This window comes from Diadema setosum, chromosome 2, assembly GCF_964275005.1.
Source record: "Diadema setosum chromosome 2, eeDiaSeto1, whole genome shotgun sequence".
In the NCBI taxonomy this organism is placed as follows: Eukaryota; Metazoa; Echinodermata; class Echinoidea; order Diadematoida; family Diadematidae; genus Diadema; species Diadema setosum.
This window is the reverse complement of record NC_092686.1, coordinates 14,110,209-14,133,509: the sequence shown is the minus strand read 5'-3', so window position 1 is coordinate 14,133,509 and position 23,301 is coordinate 14,110,209. Positions and strand designations below refer to the sequence as shown.

The window sequence follows — 23,301 nt, the reverse complement described above, 5'->3', positions numbered from 1 at the left end:
AGACCACTAGTAGACTGGTGAAAGCATGCATTGATTGGATAGAGGTGAAAAGGATGATAAAATCGATGAATCCATTTGACCTACCACTCTCCTTCGCGAATAGGGCTCCCACGACCAGAAGGACTAGAAACGCAAGTCCAAAGTTCTTCATTTTCTCACCGAATGAGAAGAAACCCTTTAAGTGATTGAATAGTGTACAGAAAGATGTGTCTTCTGATATATATAACAGCCGAGGTTGACTCTCTGGACCCCTCTAAGCAGCTCACATATTTATTGATTCACTGTTTTAACCAAATAGGTCTGATGAAAGCTTGCTAATTGTGCACAATGTATAGCTTCTCAGTCAGACACTGATATAATTATGTATGCCTTTTCCCCGACCTCCTAGCGAATCAGGTTCATACAACTAAGGAGAATGGAATGGTCCTCTAAAAAATAAATAAAGCCCTTTCATGTTTGGCCAACCGGACAATATGGTGGGAATTTCAAGCAAGCATGCAAACTACAATGAAAATTCAAAACAAAATATAAAAGGTATAAGGATTGATAGCCTATTGACTGTCTCGTTAATTCTATACGGGCATGACCACATTTCTGCTTCAAGAGAATAAAGCTTCAAAACCTCGGTGCCTCCTGTGTTCAGTAAGACCGGACAAGAAATTGAATGGAATAGCCTTTCAAATTCTCGTCTAAAAGGTTATCGTGCACTTGACAGAACTCGAAAGCAGTGCACCTTATTCCATCAAGTGGAACGAACCATGCAGTCCCATCAAGTATCGTGTTTCACATTGTAACTGTTGCGCGGGACACAATACAAGAATACGTAGCTTGCAAAGTGTGTTCAAGCGTCTTTTAGCGGCCGTAGAACGACAGTTTTGAAATCCGTGACATTTAAATGGTGATGATAATGTCAACATTAACACTACAATTAATATTGCTAGTACATTGTACTACTTGCTACTACTGAAAACAATAAGAATAATAATGACAATAATAAAACAGGGTTTTTGAAATGTTTATTACACTAATTTCTTAGTATGGTATAAGGAGAGGTAGAAATAAAAAAGAAAAGTATGATGGAAAGAAAATTGTAGAAATCATTAATATGCCACAGCAGGGTTTTTGAAATGTTTATTACACTAATTTCTTAGTATGGTATAAGGAGAGGTAGGTTCTGTCAAGTGCACGATAACCTTTTAGACGAGAATTTGAAAGGCCATTCCGTTCAATTTCTTGTCCGGTCTTACTGAACACAGGAGGCACCGAGGTTTTGAAGCTTTATTCTCTTGAAGCAGAAATGTGGTCATGCCCGTATAGAATTAACGAGACAGTCAATAGGCTATCAATCCTTATAGGAAGGAATAAGTGTGTTTTCATTGCTGTCTTTGTGTCAGAAAGAGGAACTGCAATGAACGAGAGCACATCCATGAGCGCACGCCATCATCACACGGCTGGAGTTGATTGTTTGAGGGTACATGTATTTGTAGCATCAATTTGGTTGGAGAGAAAGACACATAGGACTACAAATGTATGTCGTCTGAATGGCAATAATGGTCTATGCCATGATGAATATCTACATAAAAAGAAAACACTAGAAAAACGATAATGCTGCTGTCGTTTTGAGGAAGAATATGGTTGGAGATGTTGGCTAGTAAAGTCTCGACTAGTCAAGACGCTGTGTTGTTGTCAAGGAGGCTGTTGTCAGAGAGATATTCTGAGAGCCTTGAGAAAACAACACGCTCGATGATTCTGTTGATTATTTCTGCCAGAATTTGTGCAGAGGTGTGAATACAATCAGTAAGTAGTGTAGTATACACGGGACTCAATTAACTTACATGATTTGGCTGTGAGTTATACGAAGAAGGGACTCAATTTCGTTTAAATAGCATCAGTGAGTCGAAAAGAGTCCAAGCAGCCAGAGGTTGCTTGATTGTTAGATAGGTTGATCTCAATTGCTCAATGCGTGTAGTCTTTGCTTTGAAGAAGTTGCTCAAAGTGTCAGGCAGGTACAATGTATTCTATGAAATGTTGATGTTTACTAGAAGGGGAGATTGGAGTTTGCGATGTAAAAGGCCGTTTGCAAGGGAGAACAACTGCTAACTGTCGCTGCCACTGCCATCGATGGCTTGCACTAGATGCTCGCGTTTGGCCTTTGGTTGGGGCAACTTTTTATGAGTTGTTTGCAAGGTTGTTATTAAAGATATTGCAGAGCTGGACATTGGAGACTTCCGACTGTGCCACACAAGATTCAGTTGCTTTAAATGCTGTATCTAGATACAGCGGCCTCATTATATATGCACCCAGTAATGCCTTTGTATCCTCCTCCTTCCACTGCTTCCTCTTTTCCCCTATCCTTATCAGATACTACATCCATGATCCGGACTTGTCTGGACAGAACCATGCTGACCCTTGGTTTCTTACTACTTCTACGTTTTACGACATTATACTGAGCAGTCCTTTATTGGTCACTATTCAGTAATATTTACAGTAGATGTTTGCCGAGCCTATGCGAACATCAGCGACCAACAGGCGACCAACTATGCCTTTTCGTCATCAAATAGTCGTTGCTGCTGTTGTTGTTCGCCAAACTGTCGCAAGCCGTCGGAAACCGATCGGCACGCAAACAGTCGTCAACCGGTTGGTGAACCTTTTGGAAAATTTCCGGTTTAGGTTTGCTACAGGTTGTCGACAAGTCTTGCACAGGTGTTATCCGGGACTGAATAACAATACGGTATTACAGACAATTCCCCTTCCGATTCCTTTTAATGAACACACAAAAGATACGATCAAAACCCCTCAATACCCTCAACATCTCATCGCTTGTTGTAAACAACATACAAGATATGTACCGACAAAATGCAGAACTCGTCACACAAAGAAAGAGAAACAAAGTGATTGCTATACACCTTTGTTGCATTTATTGTTTCAAACAAGAACACGAGAAAAATTCTTGTTATCATTCCGCTTTCACTTTGCAGAAAATACATGCTCACAAACTCAGAGATACAATACAATGTCTAGGAGACAAGCCGTCTCTTCAGTCATCGTTTATACCACCGGCGTCATAGTTGGTGCGTTGGGCATTCTCCATCCCAAGGAACTCTAGGGCCTCCTTCACTTCACGTTTTGTAGCGTCACGTAAAGGCTCTAAAGATGCATGCAAAGACATACCAAAGTTGTGGACTTAGGAAACGCTTGTTTAATGAAATGCTTCATCATGCTTAGAAACATTGCCTCATAAAGAAAAAGATGCTGCTGATATCTGGATGCGTGTTTTAAAGGTTTTAAGTAGGGGCCAAGTTAAGTTTCTGTTACATCACTTCTATCAGGTTGTGAAAAGAATTCTTTTTACACCCATCCAGAGTGTACTATATCACTTTTGGCACCATTTTGTTGTTGTTTTTTACATCATTTTCGCCGTGCAGGGAAATTTAATATCAGTTTGCATCAACAAGTCTTGATTAGCTTCGTATAGCTACTGTAGTACATGGAATCGCCTCGTATTCTAGCGGGGTTTCCACATGACATAAACTACTGTTTTATTTCAGAGAGAAAATATTCAAGTTCGACGAGATTGATGTTAAAATTGGGAACATTTAAACTGTGTGGAAAAACACATTATCTAAAACACAATTTTCGAACGACCATTTTAGCAGGTAGTCCTGGCTTAACGTATGTAGGGCAATAAAATTATAACATTCCATCACCTACCGCAATTTGGAGGACATCGGGGTCGGAGAATACTCGCACCTAAAGAAGGGAGCGATGAAAACAGTCATGATAAACAAATTTTGTCAGTAATTCGACGTAAGGACAACATGGTTGTTAAGTAGAGAGCAAGTGAGCGTTAAACAGCTGTCTGCATCTCCGAAAAAAAAAATATTTCGAAGCCACTGAATAGACATAAATTACTGCCGAATTTCTATGACAAACTTGCTCTCAGCCAATCAGATGCAAGGATTTCAGTAGCTCATAACAACCATGGTGACTTGTTATTGAAAGTTTCATGAATAAGGCCTGGAGAACCTTGTTAACTCGTGTCCGTTCGGACGCGACACTACCAGTTATTGCACATTGCGTCTTCACAGACATGAGGAAACCGACCACAAAACTCGAGGTAATCTTCGGAGAACATTGTAATATCTTGTCTGTATGGCTAGAACGCAGCACAGGTTAGTCATTATTATGACAGAGTTCAGGAAAATGCAGAGCAACGTCGTGTCCCCAGCAACGTCTACCAACCATACAGCAGCATCAGCAAAAAAAAAAAAAAAAAAACAAAACAAAACAAAAAACGTGCATATTATGCATTTGAACAATCCTAACAATAAACGTTTATTATAGTCAACTATTATTTTTGTTTTTGGATTTTGGAAAAGCAAATATTTAAGAAAGAATATGTTGAACGCGTAAAACGAAGTGAAGATAGATTCTGAATTCAAACTCGGAATTACAATACGGGAATGCCGGAAGCTATGAAATGGGAATTTTGGATTTTCATTTGACTTATAATGACAATGAACTCATTTATATCATGACTGCTTGATAATTTCCGTCCTTGGTAATCAGTGTATCGCACATATTCGTCAAAGGTATAATTAACTCTTTTTACCAGGGGGGTAACGTGTAATGTTTGTCAAGTCGTAAAATGTCATGTATTAGACGCTGAGCATGCCCACTGTGATATTACCCACATTGGCAACACGGCATCTCCAAATATCCTACATGTTTATGCTTATCTAGTATGTTCTCCAGTTCAAGTTTTTTCATGCTACATTGACTTTACGAGAACTTACACGAGAAAAAATGTCTTGCACCCACTCAAATTAAACTCGATGCTTGTGCGTGTTTCAAGCATCCTGATTCATTTCACGTGTCTCGAATTCTAGAGAAAAAGTAGTTAATCAAAACTTTTTAAATCGAAGACTTTGTTGAGAAACATGAACATTAAAAGAATGTAACATGAGTGAGTGAGGTTTATGAGCGTTTGTAAAGATTAAAGATACATTATACACAAAAAAATACACTGTAAAAGTTGACAACTTACCTCCAAAACCATCCTGGTGTGCATCTGTTGAAATGGAGGGTGTAAAAGGAAAATAACAATTGTTAGAAGAGGAACGAACGTACTGTACATTGTGGTCATACATATACACTCAGTTCTCCAAAGATGATATCAAAAAGAGGTCTAAAATAGACCTATCACTATATACAATAATGACAATAGCGGATCTACTTATTACCATACATGTATTGCCTTTCTAGTGTATAAGTACACCGCACACAAAGCTGCTCTGCACAAAATAATAGAAAGAAAGATTGCACTGAAAAGCCTATGAATTGTTTGGAATTTCACAACGGCGATATTTCAGAAGGTGTTCCCCCCCCAAAAAAAAAAGAATAAATAAATGAAAAAAAAACAATAATAGACTGAATTGATTAGATAGGAATGAAAGGGATGATAAAATCTACAAATCCATTTGACCTACCACTTTCCTTCGCGAACAGAGCACCGACGACCAGAAGGACTATACATACATTTTCGAAATTTTTCATTTTCTCAGCGAGTGAGCAGAAATTCTTTTCGGCAAAACGTGACCTCTGGTATAACAGCCAATGTAGATTCTTCGGATCCCTAGGAGCAGCTCATGGTTTTATCCAGCCACCGTATCTTTCAAAGACTTGTAATGCAAGTTTACTAGAGCTATATGTCAAACTCTGTATACAGCTATACAGTGATGCCCTTTTCCCCTCCTATCGACATAGTATGATAATAGAATGCCAGACAACAAAGGAGAACGGGGTGTTTTTTTTTTTTTTTTTTTTTTTTGGAAAATAAACACGGGCTTTCATGCTTCGTTGAGCGGACTGTAATAGTTCATATTCGGAGCATTTTTTTTTTCATTCAATATACAATGATATTTCAAAAAGAAAGGTAACCTTATCCAGAGGTTGTTGACGATCTCCTTAATTTGCGCATACCGATGCTACTGCTTTGTATGGTGAATACTTCAAAATCTCTGTGACTTTATCTATTCGGTATAACAGCAAAATCAACATTAAACGAAATGGCAGACCAAATTCTCGTCTAGTATGTTATTTTGAAGTTGACAGAGCCTGAAACCAGATTATTTCGTTTGAAATGTAACGAATCATGTCCATAACATTGTATGTCTCATTATATTCTTCTTCTCATTATATATCATTCAGACATAGTCATGCAATGTTGATTGTGTGTTTTGCATTCCTAGAACATTTTTCCTATTGCTTTAATTGGTGGCTTCTAGGCACTAGGATTTCTCTTGAAGCTTCCGTACAATCATCTTGTGTTGTATACAACCATCGAATTTATATTCAATTATCTGCTTCCACAGACACAGTCATACATGTAACCGCCACCCTCTGAATGAAGGTATGCAACCAAATTCTCATATGTTTTTTTTTTTTTCTACACAACTATTTAAAAGCAATTTTCAGGGTAGAAGCAAGAATTTCGATTGTGGACAGCAATCATACATATTTACGTCTGATCTACCTTCTAAAAAGAGCATACGGAGACATAGATAGTTTGGGTAGTTTTATCTCTTTTAAATCTTTGGATCTCACGAATACTTAGATTTCTCCTTTTTTTTCATCGATAACATGGAGCAACAAAATACTTATTTTCATTGTTTAAAATTGATGTTCGTATCTACAAGATACAAGACACGTGACAAAACAAGCACTAAGTGAATGTTTCTTTTGATGTGATACCCTTCCACAGACGACGGATTGGGATATATATATATATATATATATATATATATATATATATATATACACATATATATATACACGTATATATCTATATCTATATATATATATATATATATATATATATAGATATATATATATATATACATGTGTGTGTGTGTGTGTTTGTTTGTTTATATTATGATTATGAATTAGGTTATATATAATACAGCGTCTTTAGCTGTATCTATAGAACCAATGGGAATAGAGTGAATTCTGGCTTGAACTTCAATACTCATCACAGTACAGATCGGTTTCATTCACACGCTCGCAAGTTAGCAGAAGCATCCACACGACAAACCATTGATTCTCCTTTCTGTATACTTTTGAGATGTTCATTTTAACAATTGCTAATAATACAGTGTCATCGTGTTCTTTTTTTCTTTTCATCCTATTCGTCTCTCAAATAGTATTGTTTCCTTTTGTCACTAAGGTAAATGTGACAATGGTTGCCCTTAATAGATAGAGCATCGGATGTTACGAGAATTTCAATCTTCTTCTCCTTTTCACCCTATTCGTTTCTAAAATAGTATTGTTTCCTTATGTTACTAAAGTAACATGTAACAATGGTTGCCCTTAATAGATAGAATATCGGATGTTCTTCATACTCTTCTCACGATACACACTGAGAGGATAAGATAATATGAGTGTTTATACGAATGAGAAGATCTCACACTGTAAATCACATGAAACAGAACATGCCACACAAGAAAGAAAGAAAGAAAACAGAAGTACATGTTTTGCAGTTTGCTTTCGTTTATTGATTACAAGAGTACTAAAATATGAAATGATTCACAATAAAAGTTATGTTTAGCTGTAGCGTTTAATAATCATCACTGTGTGATTTTTTTTTACGCTGTTAGTAGGTCATAATTCATCAGGAGGAGACAAAGCATGACGGCGGTGGCGAGCTTCGCAACGCGGTTCAAGCCCAATGTGCAATGGATACGTCACCTCAGTCATTGCCCACATCACTGACGTCACGTTTGGAGAGGTCGGCATTCTTCACTTTCGACACCTCCGGAGCATCATGCACTTCTCGTTTCATGATGTCTTGCATTCGCACGATACAAGAGACAAGAAGAGCAACAAGACAGATCCGAAATGTTATCACACTCTATTTTGCTTTTTCTTTGAAAACCGTTGTTGGTGTCATGAGAGATATACATGTATCGTCATTGATATGTAGCACCATATGTAGATGTGTACGAGTTGTCAAAGTGAGTGAGAGTGCTTGTGTGCGTTAAGTCTGTAAGTGTAAATTAACACGTGACAAAATAATTTCTAATATATCAGTTGCTCGACGTAGGGCAAATTACCGTGCCATAAACGTGGAATTGATATTGCTTTTTGCCATTTTAGAAACTCAGTACCAGATTTTCTGATTGATGTAGCTAGTACGAAAACCTGAAAATGCACAACTCCGAATAGACTGGGTAATAGCAATGATAATAATAATAATAATAATAATAATAATAATGATAATAATAATAATAATAATAATAACAATAATAATAATAATGATAATAGTAATACTACTATTACTAATAATAGTAATGATGATAATAATAAATACATTTATATGGCGCTTTATACCGGTGTTTCTAAGCGCACTTTTGCTATTCATACAAAAAAGACAGGAAAACACAACAACATTAGGACAATGCAAAACCAAAATTCAGTGATTCAGTGTTACAATCATTAATAACTGTGTGCGGTTCCAGAAAAAAAATACAACTGATTAAACATAATTTATATGAGTTTTATTCAATAGATAAGGCATTCTGAATAAGAAGAGGGAGTTAATTCCAAAGGGTAGAAATATTGAGAGTGCTTACAATATCTGTAAATAGTGGAAAAGTACTTCAAACAAAAATTTTGGCCACAGTCAGGATAAAAAACCCCAGTCAACATGTATTATAGGAAAATGATATGATAATATCACCTACTGCCTTTAGAGGATTCCCACTGCCGTCGAATACCTGGGGGAGCAGTTAGAGAAGAGAATCGGTGAAATGTGATTGATAATCATCGAAAGTAAGAACAGGATAGTGGATACATTTACATTACAGCAAAACACTATCAAAAATGGTGCAATACCTACCTATTGGTTGCATTGTAGATTCATCAAATATACAATTCATTTCCTTCCTAGTGTTTGTAGTGATGAATCTGTCACCATTTTCGATTTTTGTTTCTCCGTCTATAGTGTTTCATTAACATCACTGTAATTTTCATATTTAAATAATTTATGCTCTTTAGTCCCTAGTTGACCAGTAGGTGACAAATCATGACAGCGGTGACGGGATGTAATACATGTATAGGCCCTATTCGCAGCAGCAGATTTTGTGAATGATGTATTAAGAGCATATTTTTTAAACCCATTGAGGAAGGGCTGATCTTCTTACAACACGCTTTTCCCACCTGCCCGAGTGTATTCGGGACTAAATTCTTTAAGGGGTTAACATTTAATATTGCAATAACAAAACTTCCAAAAATCTGGGTAAAGATAATGGGAACGGTTACAAAAAAACAACAAAAAACAACAACCCTGGAAATTTTGTAAAAATATTCCAAACCAGAAATTGACAAGTAGACAATGCACGAAAACCTGCCAGCACGTATGTATAGATGAATTATATGATTATAATAATAATAATAATAATAATCATAATAATAATAATAATAATTGTACCAGGAATGCCCCACAGCCGTTGAATACCTCCACGATGTCCACCTAGAGCAGAGAATTGATGAATAAAACTTTTATTAACAATCCGAAGAAAAGGCAGCAAGGACGATGTATTCATAACACAGCAAAACACTCTCCCGGCTCCCATAACGTGCCACACGCATTTCATAGGTGACATTATTATAACACCATCAATTGTACAGTTCGTTTTCTTCATTATTTCCCGGTGTATTAAAGTGACCAACCTGCCACCCTTATCGAGAATATATTTTTCAGCAATCTTTTTCTCTTTCCGAATCTGGCATGATACTTTCATATCTATGTACAGTCGAATATTACATTATACTTATATTTATGGCACGTTATAGTATTATTATGAGAAAAGTGTCATTCGTAAAGATCACCCTGTATAAAAGCTTATACTCAATCAATCACTGTAATAAACTCTGAAGAAAATTTATTCAGCTTTGCCCATTTTCCAATGGCACACTATGAGCACATGTGAGCAACTTTCTTTTTTTACTTTGGATATTATTTTTTTTTTTATCTCAATATGCGGGTATGAAATATTTATGAGATGTATATGTAATTGTAGGTCATCCATTCTATTTTTTTTTAAGTTTTAAAAAGGCTAATATAAATCTCCGAAGCTCGATCTTCAGCCTATATATCGAAATGACCATTCTTTAGAGAATACTTACACAGATAATCATAACCACTTAACTAAATTAATGTATTTCCTCAATTCTCCAAGGCCTTTGACCAAATCAACTATGACATACTGCTCAATATCAAAAGTCACAGCATTGCTGATTGAGGGGGAAAGGTTCTGGAATTGTTCAGAAGAATTACTTCATCTATAAAAAACAATTTGTTTCTGCGGAAAATAGTCAGGGTTGGACGCCGTTAACATTTCGTGCGCAGAAGCAATAAAATATTCCTAATTAGCGTCGTAGATCTAAAACTCGTTATACTATCATCAAACGCATTCATTATGCAAGTGTTATGCGTGACAACTGTTTGAAGTGTACCCTAATATAGCCTATCATGCTACATTCTACACTCTCTGTAATTCAGGTCAACGATATCCATGTATCTACTGTTAAGCTCTCTCTCCTTGTATTTGCCAATACCTCTATTTTTAGGTCTCATGAAGACCCCCAAATTTTTCCATTCTTAAATTTCATGTTACAATAAAGCTACTTGTGGATGTGAGCTAGGAAGCTATCTCTTGGTGTACAAAGTACTACATTTATGCTTTTTAACAATCTAATTGAAAGTACGGTCAGGTAATGTTGTACTTGATGACACTCCGATTAAAATGCTGTCATTTACTAAATTCGGTGTAGTTCATGTAAACAGTAAAGTTCATGGAATTATCATGGGATCAAGTTGTACATGTTTGGGGAAACACCCATTGATATTTGAGTTACAAAATGCATTTAATGCCAAAAAAAAAGTATTTTACGTTACTCAAAAGTAAGTATTTACTTTAAAGAATAATTGTTTCTCAATAACTAATACACTATGAACCAACTTGATTACATTGTATGAAACAAGAGTTGGTTCTTGTTTTGTTATACAGTCAGTACAATTCAATTGGTATATAATAGAGTTTCTGATTGATCTAAACTTGTCCATTTGTAGATTTAGAATGGAAGAAACACAACTCCCGATAGACTGTGTAAAAATATGGTGAACGCTTACAATATCTGGGAATTCTGGAAAAAAGTACTTCAAACGGCAATTTTCGCATGTTTTATGTAGACAAGGTATGAAATCCTGCCAGCACGCATGATTAGAAAAATTAAAGGATAATATGACCTACCGCCTTTCGGTGTTCCTAACAGCCGTTGAATTCCATGACCACCTCCACCACCTAGAGAGTTATAAATAAAGAAAATAAGCATGTAAATTAGAAATCCCTTTAATATTTTGCGAATACCAAGCCCGAACTCTATATTTTTCAATATTATAGAATGAATATTGTTTGATTATAGATATTGTTTCAAAATTAACAGATAAAAAGAGCATGGATTATGATCGTAGTGGAAATCATTTTAGTGAGACTTATAATTGATTGTATTATGAACCCTTTTGTGCATAAACTAATAGATAGTCTGTCACTTACAATGTAAGAAAAATTGGTTCAACTTTGTACCTTTTCCAATGTCACACCCAGGTGCTACTTTGCACCTTTACATGTAAGACCAGTGTCACAATGTGAACATCCTTGAAAGTGCAACTTGCACTTTCATAGATCCGACCTTTTAACATGCAAAGTTTAACGTATTTTTCATAGAGTACATGTCTGACGTGGTGCCCTCTGTCACAAATATTGCGAAAGTTATTCTAATACAAAGAAAATGCTTATGTAATTGTATATAACCCAATTTCAATTTAAACTTGAAAAATTTTTTAAAGAGTAACATAGGTTCTTAAGTCGTGTTTTTTAATCTATTTTCAATCTGACTTTCAATACCACTCATGTCTTACTTCTATTGAAAAGGTGACCACTTCCTAAAGCAAATTTTCACGTTCGATTTGTATATCCCTGGACTTTTCCACAGCCGTTGATATAATCAACCATGAGATCTTGCTAAAAAAAGTCACAGCATTACGGCCTCGTTGGAATGGGTTTGGAGTGGTCCAGGAATTACCTAACAAGCAGACAATATTTTGTATCTAATGACAATACGCATCCACGATGAATGACAATGGTTTTGGTGTTATTCCAACATTTACATGTTATTTACATCAACAATTTTCATAGATGTTGTGTTAAAATCTCTCTCTCCCTTTATTTGCCATGACTCTTGCCTTTCTATTCTCATAGAGACCCCTAAATTCCTCTTCACGTTATCAATAACAAGTTACAAGATGTCACTCAGTGGATACGAGCCAGCAAATTATGTCTCAATCCGCAAAATACTATCTTCATGATCTTTAACAATTCATTAGAAACTCTGTTAGTTAACTACACTTCTTGGTATCTATGTGATTGGTAAAACCAGGGAGGTGAGACAAAATCCTCTCACCTCCCTGGTAAAACCCTTATTGCCAGAGAATATCATGCGACTGACTGTTGTAAAATTATATCTTTGAATATCATTGTTTTTCATAGCACCCATACTTTATTCTACATACCTTGCTTTTATAATAGTCTTATACTACCATATTCTAACTACTGTGTACTCTCTTATCACTTATGGAAATTTCCATCAATATTTTAGTGACAAATAACATTTATTGCCCAAGAAAGAAGAAAAGGCTGTGAGTACTGTATGCCATTAAGAAACGATGTGGCCACACACGACTTGAGCAACTGATTGACAAATTGCCCTATATCGACGTAAATAAGCATGATCAGGATCAGGAGGTTCCAGGTTCGAATCCTGCTCGAGTATGTACGCCCATGATTTCTTTTATAACGGCCACTGTTAAAACACTGATCAATTCAGTGCTTATTTACGTCGAAGGGCAATTTGTCACTCAAAGGCATGTATTCACCCTAAAGAATGAATGTTTCTCAATAACTATCGTAATATTTTCGTCAATAATGATAATCTATACTTAAGTTCCGGAAAAACGAGTTGATACAAATATATGATGAAGTACGAACATCAGTAGTGCTAACATCAGTCCTCATAAATAACCCAAAACTTGTAGGCTACAAGACGATTCAACGAATTTCATTCAATCATTTACCCAAATCCAATCTTCCCACAGAATACATGCGTTTATACGGTGCCATGTTCATTGAGTCAGTCATTGAAAGCTGACCAAAGGGAAACAAAGAGAAAGGAAATAGTCATTGATTTTACCCACATTGGTGCTTAGATGAACAGCCCCTCAGTTCAGTAAGTTGATAGTATGGTCTCTGTTTTACATTTTGTTCTAAGCTTTTATGGATCCACAAGAGAATTACCACAAGAAAATAGTCTATGGTCAGAGTTCCATGCATGTTTTCGTTGTCCTGCACGTTACGTTTCGTATGTGTCTGACTTGAAGATTGTCGAAAATCCATTAGACTATCAAATAAGAATATTAAGACTTTATAAGTAAAGGAATTTGCGAGCAACAAAAACATTAAGTAACATTAGAGGGTAACGTTGAAATAATGAGTTTTGTGAAGTTGCTGTGAAAAACTAATACACTATGAAAGTTAATAACACTAACTTACCTTGTTGTGCATCTGTTGAATGAGGAGGAGAACAAGAATATCAAAACAGGAGTGAATGTTATGGACATTTTACAGAATTCTCCATAGTCGTGTTTCCTTGAGTTAAAATAGAGGAGTGGTGAATCTTAGAAAGGGTTTAGAAAGGGAAAGTCTCCACGTAACAACCCATTTATCACAGAAATACTTTACAATCTTCAAAAGATGACACGAAAATAGGTTTTATGAATCTACAATAATGGAGCAACAAATGAAATCAGTGCCTTTTTCATCTTTAAGTACGTACACCGCGCCTAAAAATTATTTATACAACGTCATGAAATAATGCAATGAAACAATTCACCTCAAAAGTGTGTGAGTGTGTGTGTGTGTGTGTGTGTGAGTGTGTGTGTGTGTTTCTATTTACGGTTGGTGGAGACTAAAATGTATGTGTCGTAAGATTGCATTGATACTCATATTTGAGACTTTAAACTGACTACATTGAAGGTATTGTTACTACATAAAACAATCTGTGAAATTCATTAGAATGAAATAAATCTATTCTACCTACCGCTTTCCTTCACGAACAGAGATCCTGCAACCAGAAGGACTAGGCACGCAATCAAAAAGTTCTTCATTTTTTTTTTTTCAGCGAGTGATAGATCAGAGACTTTTTTTAGGCAAGTGTCTTCGTGGTCTTCTGCTACCTGTCACGCAATAGACTATCTGGACCCATCTATAGCAGCTCTCGTTTTTTATTTACCTGCTGATCCACCAAATACATATATCGAACATTTACTATCAGTGTACATTTTATAATCCCATACAATGGTAAACCTTTTATTACCCTCCTAGTGAAATAGTGTCATTGTGTCAGACAACAAAGGAGAATGGGTGGTCCTCTGCAAAACAAATATGGTTCTTTCTTGTTTCGTCAACCGTCAACATGGTTGAAATTCCAAACTGTTCATACAAACAGAACTGACAATACTCCCAAAAGGTACGATATGAAGGGAATAGGGACTGAAAGCCTGTTGACTGCCTAGTTAATTCTACAGACGAATGACCGCGTTTTTATACAGTTTCATGATCATAATTCCTCAAAACAAATATAGTTGACTGTCTTTATAATGCTTGGTTTAATTTATGGTTGGTAAAAATGCACCTTTAACATATTGTTTACACATATCAACTCCACTGTTGCAAATATACATTTGCAATTGAAATAAAGAAAAGTTCATTGTACTTTTTATAAAAAAGAAAGGATTTCAAGGTTCACTACTAGTTACTAATAAAAACATGCTAACATGGCACTATTATCATTGTTATACCTTTTCTTTTTTCTCAAAGAGGCCAGTCAAGTGTTCTTTCATCGTGTTAGAGAGGTTGAAATAACTTGAATTTCTATATTTTTGGGGACATTTTCTTTTTGTCCGTATCCTTCGGTAACGAATGGTTGTAGTCTTCTCATTTAGCGCCTAGCTATGGCGTAACCAACACTTTCTCCTAAAACATAAGCTCAAGTGCTTTAGAAGTACCATTGAATTCAGTCATCCACTATCTTTTGGTAACTTTCCCTCTGAAGTATACCCTTAGATTTTCCTCTTTATTTTTCTCCCTCTTTTCTCCTTTCTTTCTTAACGACAGATGTAACTATGTATCTCAAACCGGACAGTGTTATCGTTTTAAAAGTACATTGTTCTTCTTTTTGGCCCCTATCATAATCTGCGTACTATGCATTTCTTTTTTTTCTGTTTTAGTGTTTGCTATCAAACTGCAGTTGTACGCATTTTTGGTATACACAATCATGTCAGTGTATAACTTCCATACTTTTTGTCATAATACTTGTTTCCTTTATAGAAGTTGTAGATAGTTAATTCATAACGATGATATCTAGCTATATCAATATCGCCAACGAGAATAAATTGAACTTGGACTGGAATTTCAATATTCATCATCTAATTTGGGTTTATTTAGACGTCCGTTAAGTGGCGGATGCGGTGACACGCCAGTTTTTTCAGGGACAGCACTCCGGTCTTATTCTCATCAAGGACTTAGGGTTGTGGTAGGGTTTTAGGTTTCGTTTGATCTGAGGATTGGGATTAGGATTAGGTTATGTTTGTGGGTAGGAATTATGTTTGCCTCAATTTTAGCCAAACATCTCGTTTGCTAATAACACAGGCTTTTAATTTTCATTTTGACTCTATTCGTCTCTCAATAAGTATATCTCCTTTTGTCTGAAAGCAACATGTTATATGACATTGATTGCCATTAGCATTAATAGATACAACAGAGGGTGTTACGTAAACAGCGAATTGGATTTCTCCTTTTTACGATACAGAGGGAGAAGATACAATAACATAATTGTGGTACAAATGAGACAATTTCATACTCCACGTTATAAGGATAAAAAAAAAAACACAATGCGGCACACGAAGAAAGAAAACAGAAGGACAAGTTTTACAGTTTGCTTATTTATTTATTCATATAAGTGACAAAAACATGAAATAATTCATTAAAAACGTTATGTAGGCCCTACTTCTTATGTTCAGTACCGTTTGGCTATAGTATTTAATGAGTATCACTGTAATTTCCACAATAATTCATGCTGTAAGTATAACGGCCCCAGTTGGCCAGTAAGAGACAAAGCATGACGGTTCTGGCGGTTCCAAACCCCCAAATACGGTTCAAACTTCATCTGCACCGGAGACGTCTCCTCAGTCATTGACCACATCACTGACGTCACGTTTGGTGAGATCAGCATTCTCCATCTTCGACAACTCAGGAGCATCCCTCACTTCACGTTTCATGATGCTTTGCATTCGTACTACAAGAGTTAAGAAGAAGAACAAGACAGAATCCGGAATGTTACCAGACTCTCTTTGTTTGTTTGTTTGTGTTTTTTTTTTTCACTGAAAGTCGTCGTGGAGTCATGAGAGATATAGCGTCATTGATATACAGAACGATATGTCGATGTGTACAAACCGTGAAAGTGTGTTAAGTGTAACATGGGACAAAACAAATTCTACAGAAGTCGCGCGATGTAGGCCAAATTCACGTGCGATAAGCGTTGAATAGGTGGAACAAATATCGGTATTTTAGAAACTTAGTAGCAGATTTTCTGATTGATGTAACTAATCTGAAAAGCTTCAAATGCAAAAATCCGAACAGACTGAATAGAGATATTGTGGGCGCTTACAATATCTCGAAATTGTGGAAAAGTACTTCAAATAACAATGTTGGTCACCAGTCAAGTTTTAAAGCCCCTGTCAACATGTGTTCATTTATAGGAACATGAAATGATAATTATCACCTACCATAAGATTCCAACTGCCGTAGAATACCCCGGGGAGCACCTAGATAAGAAAATGGGTGAAATTTGATTAATGAAATCATCAAAAGTAAGAGTAGCATGGTGGACGTATACAAATGCAGCAAAACACTACCTAAAATTGTGCAGCACATAGCTGTTAATTACATTATACAACCTAATATACAATTTATTTCCTTCCTCTCTTTTATAGCGATGAATCTGCCACCGTTTTTGAAAGTAAAGTTATGCAGGACTATTTGTCATCTCCAGCTGTAGTGTTTAATTACTATCACTGTAATGGTAATAATAACATGCTCTTTAGTCATTGCAATAGTTGACTAGTAGGTGACAAATCATGACGGCGGTGGCGGGATGTTATACATAAAATTCCATATACTCTGATTTTCTGATTGATGTATGAAGAGCATATTTCTTAAACCCACTAAAGACGGGCTGATTTTCCTACAACACGCGTTTCCTACTTGCCCGAGTATATTCGGGACTAATACCTTTAACGGGTTAACATTTGATATCGCAATAATGAAACTCCCAAGAATGTGGATAGACTATAGGGGAAACGGCCCCCCATTAATGAAAATCATGTTTAAGTTCTTCCAATAGGAAATTGACAAGTAGCAGTGGCGGATCTAGAAGGGGGGGGGGGCGTGCGCCCCCTTTGATTTTGTAAAGGCGCCTTTCCTTTACGGAATTCGTGGATCCGCTCCCGAGTAGAAAATGTATAACAACCTGCCAACACACTTATGTACAGATAAATTGAATGATTATAATAACAATAATACCAGGAATGTCCCACTGCCGTTGAATACCTCCATGATGTCCACCTAGAGCAGAGAATTAATTAATGAAAATGATATTAACTATTTCATGGCACTGAATAAAGTCACCTCATATTATAAGAATAGTGTCGTTCGCAAAGACCTATTTACTAAAAACTCACATACACGAACTGTTCGGTCTTCCGTTTAAGATAATTGTGATGTAAACTCATCATTGGATACTTTTTGACAAGCCAATTGAAGTAGTGAATGAAACTCGATTATTTTCTCTCCATGCACAACCTAAAGACAATATATATGAAAAACCAAAACGGCAAATTCAGGAAACTCCTTCCTGCCGGAGGAGCTCGCAAGTCATAATTGTACAAGCAGGTAGTCGCACTCTTCGTCAGCGGCCAGGGTGCGAAAAAGATGTAAAATCAAATCCGTTTCTGAAGCAAACGTACAAAATACGTTTGCTCCTGGCCGAACGGATTTTTCAACTAACCTGCATTTCAAATGATCTGAGTAGGTGATGAAACCATGCGCGCGCGTTGCAAGAGTTGTACGCGCGTTGCCACAGTTGTACTCGCGTTGTTGGGCACCATGGTCATTGTCTCTGAGTAGGTATTATGACGTCATATAGGTAGGCGTGGACCACTGAGTCTCATTTCTCATCAACCACAAGTGAAACGAGGCCCTCTCAGCACGGCTGCATGCTTCTCCTTCTACTCTCCTTGTCGTCCTCGTTCCACAACCTAGCCGTCGTAGGACGTAGGATAAAGACCCATTGGAGAATCCACGGCAGCCGACCTCTATTGTCCAAAGGTCTACCTTCCATCTCCGTTTTTGAATCTCCAAAACGAGGTCTTCGTATTTGTCACGTTTTCTCTCGCGAGCTCTTTGCATGCCTGCTTCATCTGGTACAGTCAGTTCAATGATAAACACCTGCCTTTTTTCCTCCGACAATATCACGATATCCGGGCGTAGGCTGGTGACGAAAACAATTTGAGGGAAGACAAGTTTCTTGTCTAGATGAGCCAAGATTTTCCAATCGTTTGCCTCATCTAAGCACGAAGAAAAGGCCCTCTGTGATTTTGTCTTGCTTTGTTCACCTTCCCTCACAAAATTCACATGACATCGTTTGGCTGGAATAGGTTTGATGTTGCATTGTCCAATTTGATTGCTACATGCCTCGGCGATAACGCGCAGAACTCGATTATGTCGCCAAGTGTATCTTCCCTGTCCGAGACTCGTGGGGCATCCCGCGAGAATATGTGTAGTGGTGGCTCTCTCTTTGCACAGGTTGCAAGAGTCTTCATGCACTATACCCCATCGTTTTAGGTTAACGGGTGATGGTGTGGTATCATACGTCGCGCCAAGTAGAAATTGAAGGAGTCTAGGACTCGTGTCGAAGAGATTTCTCCATGAAAGCTTTCTCTGTCGCACATTTTCCCACGAAGTCCATGCCCCCTGCACCGACATCTGGACCGCGCGGACATACTGGATGTCGTCATGTTCCCTCACAGCTAAGCTGACGATCTCCGCGCGGCGCTCATTAGGCTTAAGTTTAGAAACTGGTTTTCTGACTTGACCTGATCCTAGGCCCTGACGTCCGAACTGACCTCGTACCAAGTCTTCCATGCGAAGGGCGCCCTCGGCCCTTTCAATGGCTAGATCTGGGTTCCACTTGCGACCACACCTCACCTTCGGTTGAATTCTCGAAACTACTTCATCTGAACTTTGTTGAAGTTGCTGGGTCGCGTTGACTATCGTCTTCTTCATAGATGATACTAAACCTTCCATCGGCAGATGAAGCTTCGATTGATGACAGAACAATGCGATGTCGGTTAGAACTCTGCTCACTCCCAACCATCTCCGTAACTTTACGGCAACACACACCTCCATGCGTTCCACCTGGGATAATGGAACATCATATATTAGCAGTTTCCACTGAATCTTTGGAGCGATGAAGTGTTGGTATATCCAGCATTTCATCATGCCTGTTAGATTGCTTTTGTCGACAATCTTCAGTAAAGATGTCAGCTCCACGATTACGTCTTCACGAGCGACTTTGTCGTCAAGGCGGCCGTCTATGCACGTCCGAGAAATTTCACAGGTTTAGTCTGTACTCCTGGTATAAGTTGGCCATCTACTTCGAAGGGCTGAATATCCGCAACCTTGCCTCTCTCCATAACAAGGGACCTGGATTTCATTGGCTTGATCTTCATTTTGCTCCACTGCATGAACTCGTTAACCCTTGCTAGCACCGTCTTGGCAGACGAGACAGATGCAGTGAGGATAGTAATATCATCCATATATTCCTTTAGTACAGGAACTTTGAAGTCTTTTTCCTTCAGACGATATTGTGTGACGGGTGTGGGCTTCAGAAAATCGTTCAGCAGGTTGAAAGTGACAACAAAGAGGATCGGAGAGAGAGTACATCCCATGAAGATGCCGATAGAAAATTGCTGCCAGTCAGAAGTCCAATCTCGTACTGAAAACCTTGCATAAAGTCCAGCGTAGTAGTTTCCGACGAGTGTGACTAACGATGGAGGCATGTGGTACCACTGGAGGGCAAATTTAATTGCTGCATGAGGGACAGACCCATACGCGTTCGCTAAGTCCAACCAAATAGCCGAGAGGTTCTTTTGAGACGTTTTGGCATCCTTGATGACCTCCCATAATGTAGATATGTGTTCCCATACACCTGGATGACCTTCAACTCCACCTTTCTGGATAGTCGTGTCAAGATATTTGTTGGCTCTCATGTATTTCTCAATGCGTTTTGCAGGTATAGCAAAAAACAGTTTTGCTTCTACGTTAAGGAGCGAAATTGGACGAAAGTCAGAAATTGTCCTCTCGTTAGCAGATCCCGATTTCGGAATGTACACTCCTTCAGCTACTCTCCATATTACTGGTATCTTTTTCGTGCGCCATACTACCTGCATAAGACTCCACAACAAGCGAAGCAAGCGAGGACATCTCTTGTACATCTTGTAGGGGATTCCATTTTGCCCAGGTGCAGACGCGTTCCTTGTTTTCTTTAGAATGTCCTGAAGTTCATGAAAAGAAGGAGGTTCCTCATTGAAGGGCTCGGTTGGGGGTTCCACAGGAACGCTTCCTGGCCATGCCTGAAACTCCTCCTCTTCATTACCTGAATAGGTTTGACGCAGATGAGTATTTAAGTCGTCTTTGCTACAGTTAAGCTGTGATTTGGAGTCGCATGAAGGTTTAAGGACTTTCTTTCCTGTGCGATACGGGTTACGCATGAACTCCTTTCGTGTGCGCTTCCTTTCTCTTCTTCTTTTCGCTGCTCTTTCCTTTCTCCTTAGGTCTAGGATTTGGTCGTGCACTTGCTTTAGAAGTTCGTTAATTCCACTCTTCTCTGCGTCGGGAGCTTTCTTGTATCGAGTACGAAGAAACCTCTGTTGCTTACGAAGTCCTTTCAGCCTATGCTTTCTCCTGCTCATTTGAGGTATTTGTGGAGAAACTTTTGCAACTTTCACTCCAAAATGTTCTACAGCTACTGCATAGACATACGTATTGTATTTCTCAATCTTTTGTTCAATAGTGCCATACATAAAAGATTTTACTATTCTAGTAACATCTTCATCGAATGCAGTCCAAGCCGGTGAATTTGTCGTCTTCGGCCAATTTATGTTAGAGCGACGTTCCAGACTCTGCAAGACCTTTCGATCCTTAATCTCAAACAGCTTTTGATGAGTATTGTGGGGTTGATCCAAACTATCAACTAGCTCCGAATTACTATTGACAGGCAATAAACGGTCTTGAGACTTACCGCACTGTGTCTTGCTCCTGTGTATTTTCAGACCTCTCACTCCTTTAAACTGGCGTTCACATCTATCACATATGATCATTTCTGTCGATGAAACCAGCAGGCTTAAATCGTCGTCATCGTTCGCTTCCAGGTCATCAACATAAGAATCCGGGGACCTTTTTATCCTGGGCGACGTCCCAGCCAGTATGACATCTTCTTGAGATTGCTTGTCCATCGAAATAATACCGGTCTTTCCCGGTTGTCAGCGGTCTTTCCCGCTGTCAATCAGTCTTTTCCTGGTCGTCAACCAAACTTTCTTGGTGGTCACTGATCCATCGAACAGAAAATGATATATATGAAAAACCAAAACGGCAAATTCAGGAAACTCCTTCCTGCCGGAGGAGCTCGCAAGTCATAATTGTACAAGCAGGTAGTCGCACTCTTCGTCAGCGGCCAGGGTGCGAAAAAGATGTAAAATTAAATCCGTTTCTGAAGCAAACGTACAAAATACGTTTACGTTTATATATATATATATGAAGAGTTTGTTTGCAAAAACCGATAAGTCCATATTTGCCAAATGGAGATATTTGCGATTAAAGGTCAAGAAAAATAAAGAAAATAATAAGAAAATGTTTGCTTCTTTTGACCATAACTTCAAAAGTATACCTTTATATGTAGTGACCAATATATCATTTAAAAGGTATTATTTTGTACTTTATGATAGAGATCGTACTTCAAAATCTTCAAAAATGGACTTATCGGTTTTTGCAAACAAACCCTTCATATATATATATATATATATTATATATATGTGACCCTGCACCACAAAACAAACAAAAAGTCGCCAGACATGAATTTTCAGTTAAGACCATATTCTGAAAGAACAGACTTTAAGCTTTAAAATGATGTATAACTCAAATCAAATGGACTCTCCTAACCTATCTAAATATTGGAAAGAAAGCACAAACTCAGGAAAAGTCTGAACTGAGAAAAGAGGCTCTGAAGTACAGTGTCTATCCAAGCGCTTCATCTATACCAAACCGTGCTGGCTGTGCGACGAATGGGACAAAAAAACAGGAAGTAAACCACCCGAGTAACAACAATGAAGGGATTATCAGATTAAACTGAAATTAGGTATGCCTCATTAACACATTCTGTCCATAATCAATGCCAACTTTCAATGCAGTAGCTCCATCTTTTCAAAAGTTATCAGAGTTGAAAGTGAGAGTGTGTACAAGGTTTTTCAGAAATGAAAAAGGGACCCTAAAGACACACATAATCACACTATTCTACCAAAAATGTTCGAGATAAACTGCTAAAAAACACACTTTCCCGCCCGTTTTATGACCCCACATTTTAGCATAATGTAAAAGAAGACTTGCTCTTCCAGAAAATATGAAAAAGTCAAGATCAGCAAGGTTGACCCATTTCACTTATTTTCAGTCCTGACGCAAAATCAGTGTGTGCGACTTTTTGTTCGTTTTGTGGTGCACGGTCTCATATATGTATATATATACATATATATATATATATGTTCTTCAAAGTCTATTGTAATATCTTATAGTCCATTAAGATAATTCATATCTGATTTCTGGAAAAAACGAGTTGATACAAACATTTGTTGAAGTATTTGTACAAGCATCAGTAGAGCAAACATCAGTCTTCATAAATACCCTACAGGACGATCTAGCGAATTTCATTAAATCCCTTACCCAGCACAATTTTCCAACAGAATGCATGCGCTTATACAGTACCAAGTTTATGGAGTCAATCATTGAAAGCTGACCA

The 23,301-nt window shown here is 37.6% G+C and overlaps 2 protein-coding genes across 2 annotated transcripts; both read right to left on the bottom strand.

Moving 5' to 3' along the window:
- Positions 1–18,362: 18,362 nt before the first annotated feature.
- LOC140242699 (uncharacterized) lies at positions 18,363–19,730 on the bottom strand. The gene has a single exon (XM_072322462.1). It carries the CDS (start codon positions 19,728–19,730, stop codon positions 18,363–18,365), a length of 1,368 nt encoding a protein of 455 aa, XP_072178563.1.
- A 95-nt stretch (positions 19,731–19,825) lies between these two features.
- On the bottom strand, positions 19,826–21,748 carry LOC140242689 (uncharacterized). Its single transcript, XM_072322453.1, has one exon. The coding sequence runs from the start codon at positions 21,746–21,748 to the stop codon at positions 19,826–19,828; it is 1,923 nt and encodes a 640-aa protein (XP_072178554.1).
- Between the last annotated feature and the right edge of the window lie 1,553 nt (positions 21,749–23,301).

Excerpts from the sequence above, each read along its gene's own strand:
- LOC140242699 (XM_072322462.1), bottom strand. The coding sequence starts at position 19,730 with ATGAAATGCTGGATATACCAACACTTCATCGCTCCAAAGATTCAGTGG.
- LOC140242689 (XM_072322453.1), bottom strand. The coding sequence starts at position 21,748 with ATGGACAAGCAATCTCAAGAAGATGTCATACTGGCTGGGACGTCGCCC.